The 16,464-nt window shown below is 43.2% G+C and overlaps 2 protein-coding genes across 2 annotated transcripts in view; both read left to right on the top strand.

Moving 5' to 3' along the window:
- slit2 (slit homolog 2 (Drosophila)) overlaps positions 1-1,400 on the top strand; it is a 413,897-nt gene extending 412,497 nt beyond the window's left edge. Inside the window, 1 exon segment of the mRNA XM_055638334.1 lies at positions 102-1,400. Coding sequence (XP_055494309.1) covers positions 102-343 — 242 coding nt within the window. The 3' untranslated portion in view covers positions 344-1,400.
- A 9,567-nt stretch (positions 1,401-10,967) lies between these two features.
- The window catches only part of LOC129698890 (PACRG-like protein), a 105,691-nt gene continuing 100,194 nt past the window's right edge, over positions 10,968-16,464 (top strand). Inside the window, exon 1 of the mRNA XM_055638320.1 lies at positions 10,968-11,115. The gene's annotated coding sequence lies outside the window, so the exon portion shown is untranslated. The remainder of the gene's footprint in view (positions 11,116-16,464) is intronic.

Raw genomic sequence — 16,464 nt, 5'->3', positions numbered from 1 at the left:
TTTAAGAGTATGTACGACTGGAGAAAGTAAACATGGAACTAAAATGTTGTATTTACCACAAAGTAAATCAAAAATGATGGCTCTTCCATCCTCTTTTCCAGAAATCTCCTGTCGAGGGGAACGCATCCGAGATTACTACCAGAAACAGCAAGGCTACGCCGCGTGCCAGACAGCCAAAAAGGTCTCGCGGTTAGACTGCCGAGGTGGATGTGACAACGGGCAGTGCTGCGGACCTCTGAGAAGCAAGCGGCGGAAATACAGTTTTGAATGCACTGACGGCTCTTCATTTGTGGAGGAGGTGGAGAAGATTGTGAAATGCGGCTGCTCACACTGTTCTTTCTAAAAGCTTCAAACGCTCGCCCCTTTCCAACACAATGTGCGCCTGGTGACTGTGTGGGACATATGTTGCTTTCGTGCTGGAGATATTTGAATTATATTGTAAAATACAGAACAGACTTATTTTTATTATCAGAAAATGACTATTTTCTTCATTTACAAAAAAACATTTCAAGTCCTTTTGACTGAAAGTTGTTGCAAAACACACAAAATTATCTGCCAGAAGCCAAACTGGATTTCGACTTTACCTGACTCAGCATGAGGAAACTCTCTATCATTGACATCTGGCGGACATGAGAAAAAGACAAATCTATAGCAGGATTGTGCCACTGAAGAAGATGTCTGCACGACTTTGAAACAGCATCATGTATTTAACTGTGCTATGAGGAAATGAAACAAAGGATGTGCATCAATGAAGAAGACGTGGAGCTTCCGCTGTCATTTTATATCTTGATTACGTGAACAGCAGTTTTTCTTTTCCCCGATATAATGTATACGTTAGCATAATCGAGCTTACAAAGTGTTTTAGCAAGCCTTGTTTCCAGTATTAATTCTTTGTAATATAACTATAAATGGGGGACTATACAACAGATAGAGAATTGATGTATGGATTACTTAGTTGGATAAAGTTTTGTGGTTTTCTTTTGAAATGAGTTTATGCAGTATTCAAAATATCATTAAGAAGTATTTATTGTATCAAGAAAAACTTGTACCTAACTTTGCTAGAACTTCTCTTTCACTCCATTTTTGAATCTTTAATATATATTAATTTATATTTCGTCCTCATATTTTTGTATGTTAAAAAAAGATTGCAGTTTTTTTTATTTGGGGGGGAATAGAGTAACTAACATTCTAGCATGTCCACTCGGGGTGAATTGTCTTGTTAACTTTTTGATCAGTTGTGTCTCCTGTACTTTTGACCAATGACATTGCTTTGGTTTACAAAGCCTGGGAAATAACCTCAGCCTAACGGTGTCAGATGTAACGATCCAGTGCATATTTTGTGAAATTCGGCTGAATTTGTACGTTTACCAGTGAAATAATGATCTCCTTGACAAACTCCACTTTTGTTATAGAAGTGATTTATTTTCCAACATGCAACTCGCATCCTCCCTGCCCCCATCCAAAATCGCTTGTCCACTGAACTTTTACAAAGATAAATGGAACCATATGCTACATCACCTGGAAAATGGACGGGTTGTTGCAAATCAGGATATTATTCGGAGTTCCTTAGATTTCTGTCTGAATGTAAAATTTGGAGTTTCTCCTCTTCTTGACTATTTAAAGTATATGCCAGCCCTCTGTTCTTCTATGTAACCAGCTGCTGCCAAACCTCACATTTAGAATTCTTAGTTGGACTGCACTCTTCGCAAATTATAGACACAGATGCCTATGTAAATACAATTAAGATTTCCTTCTTTTCGATTTGGTGAGATATACATGTCGATCATTTTCAAATATATCTCCAATGCATGTAGTTTAACTTGGATATTAATTTCCATCTCGTTTACCTTCGTACATATTGAAAGGTGTGGTAAACCGATCAAGGCAGGTAGTGTCCTACTCGATGGGTGAAAGGAAATATACCTTCATGCACTGGTTAGTTTAGCAGTTAAAGAACAATAAAGGACAGGAACAAGTCCTTCATTCCACACTACCGCACATGATGCCAAGCTAAACTAATTTCATCTGCCTGTAGATGATCTGAATCCTTCCATTTCCTGCAAGTCTGTGTACCTACCTAAAATCCCTTAAATACCACTATCGTATCTGCTTGCACCACCACCCCTGGCAATGCGTTCTAGACACCCATCACCCTCTACGTTAAAAAAACTTGCCCTGCACATCTCCTTAAATCTTTGTCCCTCTCACCTCAAAGCTATGCCCTCTAACATTTCCACCCTGGGGGAAAAGGCTGTAAATTCAACGAGCTCAAAGGAAAAAGCATCAGAGAAATTCAACCTAATTTGTTCACCTGTTGGTCGTCAATCAGAATCTAGAAAAATATTTTCTTCCTGGGGAGGACCCAACCAGCAAATTGGATCTGGCATCTTTTTGTTGTCTTGGATGACTACCTACAAAGTTTTTTTTAAATTAAGTTTTTATAGTTGTGATCTAACCCTGAAAGTTAAAACCCTTTCTCCCTCATTGCACAGTTGGCTTGCAGGATTCGCAGGTTCTTATGTCTAATTGGTATTTCTCGGTAATTAAGAGCTACAAAACAAGCTGGTTTGATATTTTTTAAGTTGCTCCTTGGCTCCATTCATGATAAGTGTTGGGCTAGTCATTCTTTGTTTGACTAGTCCTTAGCTGCAATTGGGGTTCTAGTGCTAATATTGGATGGGATGGTTGCTGCAGCAAAGGGCAGATGTTTTGCAAGGGTGATTGGTTTTTAGCAGTGCAGGATTTAACCTGACTGGGAACTTCAAATGTGTTGCCTTTAGCTGACATTTGGGCTGGAGGAGGAAGAAAGGGCAGAGAGTTCAGGCAGCTGGCATAAGTGGGTGTTAGGAGTAAAAAACTGCCAATATTGGGTGAGAGCTGAGAGTGAGAAATTGCAAGAGAGCGCAGTGACCAAGCCCGAGGGAGCATAGCGTCCAATGGGTGGAAGGGGGTTGTCGTCCCCCCCCCCCCTCCTATGGTAGGGAGTTTTTGCATTTTTCAGCTTGAAATTGTGCAATCTGGTGCAGACTGTAGCGAGTCTTTTAACATACACTTGAATGCAACATTTATGGTTTAAATTGGATTAGGTATGAATAGGGTTAGGCTAAATTACATTCCTAATTACATTCCATAGTAGAGCCAGGCTCTGATCAACAGGTGCAGCACATGAATGGCCTTAGTATATTCATGTATGGAAATCAGATTATAATTCATGCTGTTATGCATATATAGAGAGAAAAACTAAACATAGAAACAAGGCAAGGGGAGTCGGACTTCCATCATTGTTCTGCACAAATAAATTAATCAACCTTACCCTTTGACTATAGAAATGAGACGGAAATAATGCCACATATTCAACCAAGTATATGGTTCAATGAAATTAAGATATATATGTAAAATTGTCTAACCACAGAACCCCATTGAAGCTAAATGTTCAATAGTTCCATCATTAATAGTACGGTTCACTTTCTCAAATCTGTGAAATTTGCTCTGAATGGACTTTGGGTTCTTAATTTTATGTCCATGAATCTCTGAACCTGAGCATATTCTTTGTTGCAACTGTAAGTTGCCCTGCGAGGTGCATTAATCACTTAATTCTTTTGGAGTGTAAGAATTTAAAGCTATTCCTACTCACCACTAAATTGTACTGATGGTTGGGAGAGTGACCCCTACTGTTGACTAGCAAGAATAGATGAGTCGTAGCGATAGTGGTGATAACTATATGCGATAGATATATACAGTTGGCGCTCTACTGCTATGGGGTTGCAGCAGAAACGGCCATAAAATGTCCTCAATACAATATAATCAGCCTGGAAATGACACCAAACAGAAAAAAACTCCTGCCGCGTCACAACGTGCAATGCTTGGTGAAATACAGCTGAATGAAGTATCGATGGCAGTTCTCGATGGCAAAGCTAACCTCTCATCTAGTCTTGATGGCTCGTCGATACAGGAGGGTTGTATTTGAAAGAAGGGTCAGGAAGAAATTGCTTGACAAGTCAACAATGTTTCATATTGTACCTTACTGTGTTGAACACAGACACAGGCCCTTCGGCTCACCGAGTCAATGCCGACCATCTGTCATGATAAGACCCTGAGCAGCATTGATATGTTGGGGAATCTTGGCGTCCAACTTCATGGCGCACTGATGGTGCAGCACAAGTAGATAAGGTGAATGGTATACTTGCATTCATTGCTAGGGGTGCTGATTATAATGGTCAGGAAGGCATGATGCAGCTCTACATGACTTTGGTCAGACCGCATTTGCAGTATTCCAAGCAGTTCTGGTCGCCCCATTACAGAAAATATATGAGGGCTTTCGAGTGGGTGCAGAGGAGCTATGCCAGAATGCTGCCTGGATTAGAGCGTTTGAGCTACAGGGAGAGATTGGATAGACTTGGATTGTTTTCTCTGGAATGTCAGGTTGAGGGGAAATATGACGGAAGTATACACAATTATGAGGCATAATATAGGGAAAGGGTAGACAGTCAGAACCCGTTTTCCCAGGGTGGAAATGTTCAACATTAGAGGGCATAGCTATGTGAGAGGGGGAAAGTTTATTGGAGATGCGTGGGGCAAGTTTTTTTTACACAGAGGGTGATGGGGGTCTGGAACACGCTGCCAGGGGTGGTGGTGGAGACAGTTTAGATGATGGTGTTAAAGAGGCTTTTAGATAGGCACATGGAAGTGCAGGGAATAGAGGGATATGGATCATGTCAGGCAGATGAGATCAGTTTAACTTTGTGTTATGTTTCTGTGCTGCACTGTTTTATGTTCTCTGTTAAATTGAAGTATTTCAGGAATCTTATCCATGTTCGGCACAGACATTAATGGTGAGACATGGAACACGTTGGAATGAGGCAAGGCTCATCAGTGTTTTGGAGTTTTGCATGTCGTGAGAGGGTGAGAGAGAGAAGGGGAGTGGAGTGAAAGGGGGAGAGGGAGGAGAGAGGGAGAGGGAGAAGGGGAGAGGAGGAGGGGGAGAGGGGAAGAGGGTGAGAGGGAGAAGGGGAGAGGGGAATCACATATCCCAGGAAAAAGACTATGTATTCACCTTATATATTCCCCTCGTGGTATTAACTCACCTCCAAAACATTTTTTGCTTTATTTTGAATTTCCAGCACATGCAGATTTTGGTTCCATGAATGTCAAATGGAATCATTAGTACTGCAGTTATTAACGGGAAACCCGCGGACTATTCTTCATTGAGTCGCTCACCCATTGAATAATTCCAAGTTGAACTTAATGACATCAAAATCATCAGGTCAATAGTCCAGTGCTGCAACTGGTGCTGTCCTCAATCCCAATAAAGACAACTAAAACCATGGGATGTGCCTTTAGACTTGAGAGATGCAGCGAGCAAACCAGCCTGTTGGCCCACCGAGTCTGCGCCAACCAACGGTCACCCTGTACATTAACAGTATCCCACACACTTGTGACAATTTACAGAAGCCAATCAACCAGTTAACATACAAACCTTTAGACTTCAGAGATACAGTGTGGAACCGGGCCCTTCGGCCCATCTAGTCCTTAGTCGACCAGCAATCACCCCGTACATTAGCACTATCCTGCGTACTAGGTACAATTTACAATTAAAAAACATCAAAATCAATTGATCTATAAACCTGTACGTTTTGGAGTGTGGGAGGAAACCGGAACATCCAGAGAAAACTCATGCAGTCACAGAATATGTACAAACTCTGTATAGACAGCACCCGTATCAGGATCAAACCCACGTCCTTGGCACTGTATATCAGCAACTCTACCACTCTGCCATCTTTGGAGCATGGTAGAAAAACCGGAGCACACAGAGAAAACCTACGCAGTCGCAGGGAGAACGTACAAACTCCATAGTCTACCGGGTTGCACAATGGTGTATCAGTAGAGTTGCTGCCCCACAGCAGGTGTAAAGTGATCTCCTTGTAGATAAGGGATGGACCTTGAGTATATGAATCATAATGTCTTTCAAGACACCAGGAGTGTGTAAGCACTGGGAAATAATAGATATAGTTAATGTTGAGGGGTGAGGGAGAGGCTGATTTGCATGATGAACTGGGCTGTGTTCATGCTTTGTGCAATATCTTCTGGTCTTGGGCAGAGTACTTGCCACCCCAAGCTGTGTTGCATCCCGATAGGATGCTTTCTATGGAGCATCCGTGGAAATTAGTATAATCTATTGGAGCTTGAAAGCAAGTAGCACAAGGTTCAAGGATAGTTTCTTCTCCACTATTATCAAACTCTTGAACAGGTTATTCACTAGCTGCTGATTATATTCCCAACCTCCACAATCAACCTTGTTGTGGAACTTGCAAATTTTTTTCACTTTTATTATAGCTGTAACACCATATTCTGCACTGTTTACTTTCTCTGTGCAATATCTCGGTATGGTTTTGATTGTATTTTATATAGACGGCATACACATTTTTTTTCCACTGCATCTCAGTACACGTAATGATGAATCAATACCAATTTCCTTAGCCTGCTTAGGTTATAAAGATATTGATGTTGTTTTCTTGGGTGCAGTGTCATTATGGTTGGACCAGGCCATATTTTTGGTGATATTTACACCTTGTAAGTCATGGTTCTCAACCCTCTCCACTTCAGTATCATTGATAGACTGGCATATAATAGTAAGATTAAACGAGAAGTTACCAGTTTGAAGTTTGATCTTTATTTTATGAGGCGTTACGTTGGTGATTACGTGAAGAAGCCCCGCCAGTGCGCATGCACGCCAATCTTCAAAGCAGCGGTATGCAATCACAGATAACAGAATATTTGAAGTAACATAGTAAGATCAGCAATATGAGAACTACCATATGACCTTTATGAGAGAGAGGGTTGGGCGTGGTGGGCGCATAATCACCTCATAAAATAAAGATCAAATTTCAAACTGGTAAGTTCTCGTTTAACCTTACTATTTTACTTCGGAGTCACGTGAGTGATTCCATGAAGAGTTCAAAGCTCTGTGATTTCATGCCGCAGATTCAAATCCCGGTGTCTCACTGCATCGATTGACTCAGAATGAGTGAATAATCAACAATGCATTAACCATAACATTGATTCAAATGTATTAATGGCTTATGTGTATAAAGCAATCAATAGCAACCCCTCTATGTCAGGGTAGGCTAAAGTGAACGCAAAACTGAATGGGCAAACAGCCTGGGTCGGCAATCAGCCTATGGAAAAAAAAAAATTGAAAATGCATTCTTGATCATCCTGCGGTCGCGAGGCTATGGTCGATGGGAACGTCCATTCTGCCCTGATGGAATGAAATGTAAAATCATCAGTGTCAATACCTGCATAAACCAGAACCTGCTTCAGCCACCTTGAAATAGACTGAACTGACTTTTTCTTGTGTGATTGTTTGTGGCTAAAGAACAATGCTGATTCCACACCTCATAGGGTTCTGGTGGCCTCGATATAATATAGTAAATCTGCCCTCACACATAGATGTGAGTCCGTGGGGTAGGTCCAAATACGATCTTAAATCCTGCCACCCTTGGTCTGCTCTGCTCGTGTAGATCAGAATGTAAAACGTAATGGCATCTGCAGCCATTTCCATCCTATCTAGCCGCAGCTTCTGCAATGTCTGCCCTCGTTGTGCTGATCCTAGTGTCATGACTAAGGATGTAGCTGGCTTTGTTGAAGTATTGTTAAACCAACGTCAATATCCCATACTGCGTATGTGTGTACTGGGAGAACTTGTGTTAAAGACGTTGTTTACAAACTCGATATCCGGGGTTAAAAAAATCCGACTGGAAGATGTCAGTAACCTGTACCATATTAAATGTAACATTAAGATTAAACAAAATCCCCTTCCCATCTCCTGAATAGGAAAGTACTGCTTTTTTGGTGCTCTCCCTGCACTCTGCAGTGAGCATGAATGGATCGATGTGACAACGTGAGCCTAAGGCAGTCCATTGAGAATGTGTAAATCAATAATTGTTTTATTATGCAGAGGCTGGTTTCCTGAACCAAAGTTTGAACCAGCAAAGTTTTCGTTTTTTCAGAATAACCTTATACGGTTGTATTATCATGCCCGACGAAGCGAGAAGCATGTCTGCACAGCCAGTCAGACAGTACGAAAACTAAAGCAAGATCTTGCTGACTTTATTTCAAGACCCGACTGATGAAGCAAAATGAAGAAAAGCATAAAAGAACATTCCTCCTTCTTGTGGCGAGAATGTATCTCTCACCACTGTTATACCACATATTTTTGCAATCAGTGAAAAAGCATGAACCATATTTTCATAAATACGTTGTGATTCAACACTTATTCTGTGTTGTCCTGAATCTGAACTTGATGATACACCAGTGGCACGGAATTAGGTAAATATTCCAGGACACTTTACTTAATTGCCATGTGACTAACATCTGCCACCACCGTAGTGTATCAACTTGAAGTTGGGCTTGTAGATTATGTATTCGCTCAATAGCCCTTTACCCATGGGATGCATCTAGTGTCTATAGCTAGTTGATACCAACAACTGAAGAATTGGCAACTTATGCAAATCTCCTGCACCTCCAACTAGAGATGACATTCACAATTTTCCCATCTTAGAGCACTTAGCTGGAGCGATGCTGAATACTGTTTGTTCATCATTGTGACTTAGGTAGCTTCAGCTGTTCAAACCATAAGCCTGTTAACAATCACCCACATGTCATTTGAGAGATTGCTACTTTCCTGACTTGCACAGCTGAGTCACAGCTACTATATTGCCAATACTCTAGATGAATAGAATTGGGCTTTAACAGGTTTCTATTAACTCCCATCTCGTGCCCCAAGGCGGAGTCATAACTAATCAATAGTTAAAGATAAATCCCAATGACCAACAAGTTTATTAGGTAACAACTTAAAGTTAGCTGGATGGCTGAGCCCAATTTCTCAAATATAGTTTGAGACTGAACCGGTGATTTTAACAAAAATACAGCATTAGAATATCATCCAGACAAACATAACAAGTGTTTTCGAACTCCGAGTCGAAACACCGATTTTATAATTTGTTAAATAACCTGGGAATATAGTTTATCCCATTTTGCAATGTTTTACTGTTATTAGAACAGTTAAACGGTATTTTCCATAATGAACAGGCCACTCCTGCCATCATTCCATGGGTGTTTTGCACGACAACTCTGCCCAATTTTCGAGCCTGTCTGGAAAACCGACAATTCTGGCTCTAATTCCAAACTTGCTTGGAATGCTGGCATTGTGCCCTCTAAGCAGATGACCATACTTTTATCCTTTGTATGCTGTACAAACAAGTGTAAATATTACCAACTTGTGAGTGGTCCACTTACCCATGTTTTGCAAGTGCCAGACCCACCTTGTTGAGTAGGACTGGTAGAGTGCGTGGAACCTGTGCCCAGCTGTCATGCTGCCACCAGCTTCAGTGAACCGCCCACTGCCGATGAAGGCATAGGGTGCGTTGTTGCCAAATGATGAACTCTGCCATTCATCTATAGTCCCGCTGCAGATCGCCAGCTGCGCATCTGCGTCAACGGCCGGGTTGTTCCTGGTCCAAACCCGGAATCTGCACCTCTCTTGTAGGGATACCTTCTCAGATTTGCCGACCATCGGTGGCTTAACCTTGCTGCATCTCGGACAGTTGCCCTTTCTAGCGAACGCAGTCATTCCTGAGCCCAGCAGCATTCTTTGCCGCTTCATTTCCTGGGCACGCATGCCACGCCCATCTGACCTCATATCAGCTGGTTCACTGCCGGCACTTTAAGGCAACATGCAGTTCCCTGGGGTATCATGCTTCTTTGCGGTCTCATCCATCGTGAGCCCCTGTAGCTGATGGGAGATTAAATAATTTATCGTGGAGGCCAGCTCATCTCCCTGTGGCTCTCCTGACTCTGAGGGGACAGCGAATCGTACTGCCAGGGATGGGGCATCTGGCAGCTGCTGTGCTTCACCTTGAGCTCACCGTCAGAGTCAGGGTCAGAACTCAGCTGACCCATGGCGTGCGCCTCATTAATGAGGGTGCTATCGAGCAGCCCTTTACTAGGTGCTGCTGGCGCAGCCTCTTCTCCAGCCTACCACCGACACCACTCCTGCTCCTGGAGTGTGCCCTGGGGAAACAACCTCTGCAAGAGGTGCTCCATTTGGGATAACCGTTGAAAAAAACGGTATCCAGCCCCGGAGAGGAATTCTCCGCTCCTGACTCTGGCTAGTCAATGGGCCTAACAGACTTGTTGGTGGCCTTACACCTGACTGGCGCTGGCTCTGTGCTTTGCAGCACCCAAGTCTGCAGTTGCCCCGCTCCCGACCGGCGACTGTACAGGGGTATGAGGCAGCCGTTCACAGACCGCACTCCCGCGGCTGTCTACCGATTTTCTTGCGGCTTGCCTCTTTCCCTTGGTCATCTTGTCCATGGTGTTGTCCTGGAAGAAATACACAGCACAGCACCACAGCAAAAACAACCTGAACTCCAGCTAAGTTTGTGGCAATTACCTGGAGATTTAAATCCTCACAGCCTCCGTGCGCCAATGCGGCTGGTTCACTCACACATTATGCAGCCCTGTCCCAGGCGCTGTTGGCACGGCCTGAACTATAGATCCGCACTGGCACACTGAGCAGCCCTGTCCCGGGCGCTGCTGGCACGGCCTGTCCCATAGGCCCGCGCTCATACACTAAACAGCCCTGTCCCAGGTGCTGCTGGCGCGGCCTGTGCCATAGGCCCACTGGTGCCTGTGAAGGGTTAAAAAATAACAACAAAAACCCCACAAGTACATACTTAATCCCCCAAAGGGAATCCTTTCAGCCTGACTCCTCCGAGAGCAATAGGGCTGCTTGATTCTATCTGTGATCGCACCCCATGCCTGGGGCCCACAGATCTATGATTCTGTGAGCCACTGACTGCACTGTCAGTGACTCTGGCGGTAGCCCCGCCCACCTGTGTGTTTTATCCGGCCCCGGGAACACAGCAGGTTTGAAACCACTGACCGCTTTGTCAGTGGCTTTAAAAAAGCAAAAATCCCGACATACCCGACTATCTGTTTCCGCGGTCGGAACCGGGGTCTCCCCACAGCCCATAGTCGGTTCACTCGCCGGACTTTGCCAAATCCTGCAGGATACCTCTGTGAAGAGAAGTTCCTGCACGAACATCAAACTTGGTAAGTGATAAAACCTCTTCCAGTACCTGCAGGTTTCACCCTACTGTTGGCAGGGAGCGAAGCCCTGCCAGTCCGGTGCCTTGCCATGCGAGCGACACAATGACGTGCATGCGCACTGGCAGGGCTTCTTCACGGAATCACTCACGTGAATCCGAAGTAAAATCCACCCTACCTTTTGAAGTCGATGGCCAGCTCTTACATTTTGCTGACATTGAGCAAGAGTTTCTTGTTTGAACTAAGATCTATATCTCCTTCCTACACACCATCTCATCATTGTTTGAGATTTGGCGCATTAGAGGTATCTGCATAGTTACAAATGGCGTTAGAACAGAATTTGTCTGCACAGTTGTGAGTGTGTAAGGGATTGAGAACGCAGCCTACTGGGACTCCAGTGTCGACAGTTATCATGGAGAACATTTTGTCGTCTCCTTACTGATTATGACCTATGGGTCAGGAAGTCAAGGATCCAACTGACGCCCGCCAAGCCCAGGAGTTTGGAAACAAGTTTGGTTGGACATGGTGTTGGGGGCAGAGGTTTAGTCAATAAATAAGAGTATGATGTAGGTGTTCTTGTCCCAGGGATGAATGCAGGGCCATGGAGATGGCATCAACCATGGGCCTGTTGTGGTAGGTGATTTTCAGGGGATCAAGCCTGCATGGGATGCTGGAATTTATGTGCTCCATGATCAACCTCTCAAATCACTTCATGATATTAGATGTTAGAGCCACTGGATGGCCATCTTTAAGACACACTACTTTTCTTCTCTGGTGCCGAGACTGTTGTGATCTTAAAACAGTTGCGAAACTCAGGGAGATGTTAAAGGTGTCTAAGAATACTCCTACCAGCTGGTTTGTTCAGCTTCCAAGGATTTTGCCAGGAACTCCATCTGGGCCAATAATTTTCTACAGGTTCACTCTAAGGAAGGCAAATCTAACATTTGTAACAAAGACTATGGATACAGGTGTACCTGAGATTGTCAGAACTGGTTATGTCATTCCACTGACCTGCTCAAAACAAACATTGAGTTTGTTGGGAGGGAGAGGGAGGAGATGTGGATTCTACCCATATTTATCTGGAGCCCGTTATTAGAATGCTAAACTTTGCACAATCGATAGGTATCCGTGTGGTAGTTTGGGACTCTAATATCATCTGGAATTATCTCTTGGCATCCCTGATGGCTTTACGAAAGTCATACCTTAATTTTTGTATAGGTCAGGATCAGCTGGTTTCAATACTTTAATGACTTGGTCTTCACTGAAGAGAATATCACACAGTTCATGATTTCCAAACTTCATGATTTCCAAAATTTGGAAAGATTAAGTTATTTGGCATGCCGTCCTCCCCTCCCTTACTGATGAAGTCTGTGAGGGGGCAGCGGTGTACACATCTCGGATGGTAATTGAATCCCTGAATGTGGACCAGTTCATCAACTCAAAGCACACAGAGCAGCTCATCCCTTTCCCAGACCAGCACTTTGTGACTTTCTGTGTCAGATTTACAGTTTAGACATACAGCGTAGAAACAGGCTCTGCGCCACCAAGTCCGTTCCAACCAGCAATCACCCTGTACACTAACTTGTACACACAAGGGACAATTTTACAACTTACCAAAGCCAATTACCTATAAACCTGTACATCTTTGGAATGTGGGAGGAAACTGGAACGCCCAGAGGAAACCCATGTGGTTACAAGATGAACATACAAACTCCATACAGGCAGCACCCATTGTCAGTATCAAATCCGGGTCCCTGGCATTGTAAGGCAGCAACTCTACCATTGCACCACTGTGCTGTCCCTAGCTACTGAAGATGCCACTCGACTGATTTTAAAATCACTATGCAAAGAGACCAACACAAGAATCACCTGAAGAAAGGCATATGAGGCTACCCAGGTAGTTGGATAAGAAGAGACCGATTTCTAGAACTCCATGACACCAATAGTAACAAGTTCTTAAATTACATCCACAGCACCCCAAATATAATAACTATTCTGTCACCACCCCCAGTGCCCCTACCTTCCTCCAATGATATACTTTATATCATATTGTACTGACTTTGGTCAGCATTTTTTAACAAAACCATCCTGTAACAAATTGATACATCAGCTGCAGATGCAATTAAGTTCAGAAACTGATGATTGCCCACATGCAAGAGGGAGAAATTCATCTTTAACAGCTAAAGCTAACTGCATGTGGCAGTCTCAGTTGCCAACATCATTCAGTATAATATGTTAACTTCAGTGTTTCTGGAAGTTGGAACGTGAACAAAAACAATCAAGAAAGTTTCCTCAGCCAATATGTAGAGGACCCTACAAGGGAGAGGGCAATGCTTGATCTAGTCTTAGGAAATTGAGAGGGGTAAGTGGATGAAGGGTTCATGAATAAGCCTTTTGGGACCATCGACCACTGTTCTATTAGGTTTAAGATAGTTATGGATCGATATAGGTTGGGCCCACAAGGATTTACGAGGATGTTGCCAGGACTTGAGGGCCTGTAGGTTAAGCAGGAATAACTTTATTCCTTGGAATGCAGGATGAGGGGTGATTTTATAGTGTATGATTGTGAGAGGAATAGATATGGTAAATGCATAAGAACCCGAGGGCACAGGTTTAAGGTGAAGGTGAATGATTTAATAGGAACCTGAGGGGGAACATTTTTACACAAAGGGTAGTAGGCATAATGAATGAGCTGCTGGTGGAGGTGGTTCAAGCAGGTACTATCACAATGTTTAAGAAACATTTAGACAGGTCCATGGATAGGATAGATTTAGAGGGATATAGACAAATTGTGGGCAGATGGGACCAGTGTAGATGGGGCATGTTGGTCATCACGGGTAAGTTGGGCCGAAGGGCCTATTTCCACGCTGTATGATTCTATGACTATGACTGTAATTAATTGTCAATACTATCACGTGCCGGAATGGGAGGGGGAGTTGAAATGCTGAGCCACAGGGAGATCAGGTTGGTTAATGCGGACCGAGCGGAGGTGTTCAATACTCGGTCCGCAGTAACCAACCTGATCTCCCTGTGGCTCAGCACTTCAACTCACCCTCCCATTCCGAATCCGACCTTTCTGTCCTGGGCCTCCTCCATTGCCAGAGTGAGCACCACTGGAAACTGGAAAAGCAGCACCTCATATTCCACTTGGGTAGTCTGCATCCCGGTGGCCTGAACATTGATTTCTCCAATTTCCGGTAGCCCTTGCTGTCTCCTCTCCTTCTCAGCTCTTCCTCAGCCCTCTGGCTCCTCCTCTTCCTTTCTTCTTCCCCCCCCCGCATCAGTCTGAAGATGGGTTGCCTATTTCCTTCGCTCCATAGATGCTGCCGCACCCGCGTTTCTCCAGCAATTTTGTCTACCTTCGATTCTCCAGCATCTGCAGTTCCTTCTTGAACACCCAATGTCTATTCACTGTGTTTGTTTCTCTATTCGCTATCTCCTGCAGTTTTTTTATGAGACAAAGACATTTTATTCAGACGGTAAGAAGATAATCTACCTGTAAAGTATATCCTCTTGTCTCACCAGTTATAAAGATGCCACCAATGTGATTAGGTGAGCACTGTAATTGTGAGGCATGTGATAGGTTTAGAACATGTATAACTAGCATCAGAAGGAGAATCCGTTAAGCAATCTGCTTTGATTTATGGAGAGTGATTGGAATTACAGGGAAGACGGTATGATAATGTCGGAACAGTGATGGTGCATGAAACACAAGTGATCTTTTACAAATCTTGTCTTAGTGGTTCTGGTCAAATATTTGGAGTTATTTTGACATTATTTGTCAAAGTTTTGACAAGTCTCATCCTCTTTGCCATCCGTTGAACATTCACTAATTCTGCTGCTTCTCTCTGTGATTTGGGGTAAATTGTCTGAGGGAAGAACCCGTTCTTTCACCAATACCTTCAGACAACTGGGAATCACTGAGGCTTTCCATGCATCACCTCTATCTGCCATTTACAATATTTACATTTACATTGTAATTCGGTTAGTGCAGCCAAACTGCGCCTCTGCACTTAAACAGAACCTGAAGCCTTAACATTTTCCAATTGATCATTTTTTGTTCTAGATTTTTTACAAATGTCATGATGAACACAAGCCGGCAAGAAATTTGCATGCTAAATAGATCGACTATCATGAATGAAATGAGCTGCCGGAGGAGGTAGTTGAGGCAGCTACTTCTTCTTATCGAGTCCATACACAAGATTAGAAGTAGTTCAGCCAGAGCTGAACACAGATTCTGGGCATCTGCAAACAATGATGTCTGTCTGGTCACTTCTTGTGCTTCTTGTGCGTGGTGGTGGAAAGATTGGTGGAAACAGGGCCGCGACGTGAACGCTCTTTCCTTGACCCCACGCAGGTACTATCACAATGTTTAAGAAACATTTAGACAGCTACATGGATAGGATAAGCTTAGCGGGATGTGGGTCAAATGCAAGCAGGTGGGTCTTGTGTAGATGGGACATGTTGGTCTGTGTGGGCAAGTTGGACAGAAGAGCCTGGTTCCACACTGTATAACTATGACTCTATATGCAACATAACTAAGGAATTTTGGTGTAGAATAGTAAATGAGAGGCAATATTTATCTTTGGGGAGGGGAGAGGGTATCACTTTTGGTGCCATTTAACATGTGCCTTAATGCTAGGTGGAAGTTGATTTTGGTGCAGTGCATAATTTCTGGTGCAGTGCACTTAGGGTGTAATTTAAAACTTGTTTTACAATACCCCCAGAACATAACCTCAGCTATGAATGTGTAACCACTGAACCAATGTGACATTTCCATTTCCCAATCTAACCACACAAATGAGATGGGCAATTTGCCACCACTTAGCACTGGATGTCTAGACAGCTGAATGCTGCAAGCAAGCATTGATTCTGAACTTACTGATAAAATGATCCTACTGGACAAGAGGGGAAAGAAGCTACCATTCTATCTGTCTGATCTATGTTCAAAACGAGTTCAAGAGAGCAGAATAATAATGCTTTGCTTATTCTTTAGGATGTTGGGATTTTACAATAGAAAGCTATATATAAATCTTTTGTTGATTATCAGAACGTGTAAGGTAATATTATACTCAGTATGAAATGTCATCAGAGTGATTGATGCATCTGTTTGGTAGAAGAAACAACAGTAGAAAGAGAATAATAATCAAGGTGTGCAAAAGTGGAATATCTTCACTCAATGGTTATAATTGTTCAGTGAAAAAAAAAAGTATCATCATAGCTTGGGAACAATGCAAACAATACCCATTGTGAGTACTGGACAAGAGGGAGAGTTTTAGTTACACCTCCATAGATCAGGGAAAAATAATTGTGTTTAAATTTTCCCATTGCTCTTGTGCAGAAAGTATCCGATGT

This window comes from Leucoraja erinacea, chromosome 1 (assembly GCF_028641065.1).
Source record: "Leucoraja erinacea ecotype New England chromosome 1, Leri_hhj_1, whole genome shotgun sequence".
Classification (NCBI taxonomy): Eukaryota; Metazoa; Chordata; class Chondrichthyes; order Rajiformes; family Rajidae; genus Leucoraja; species Leucoraja erinaceus.
This window is presented reverse-complemented; position numbering and strand designations above follow the sequence as displayed.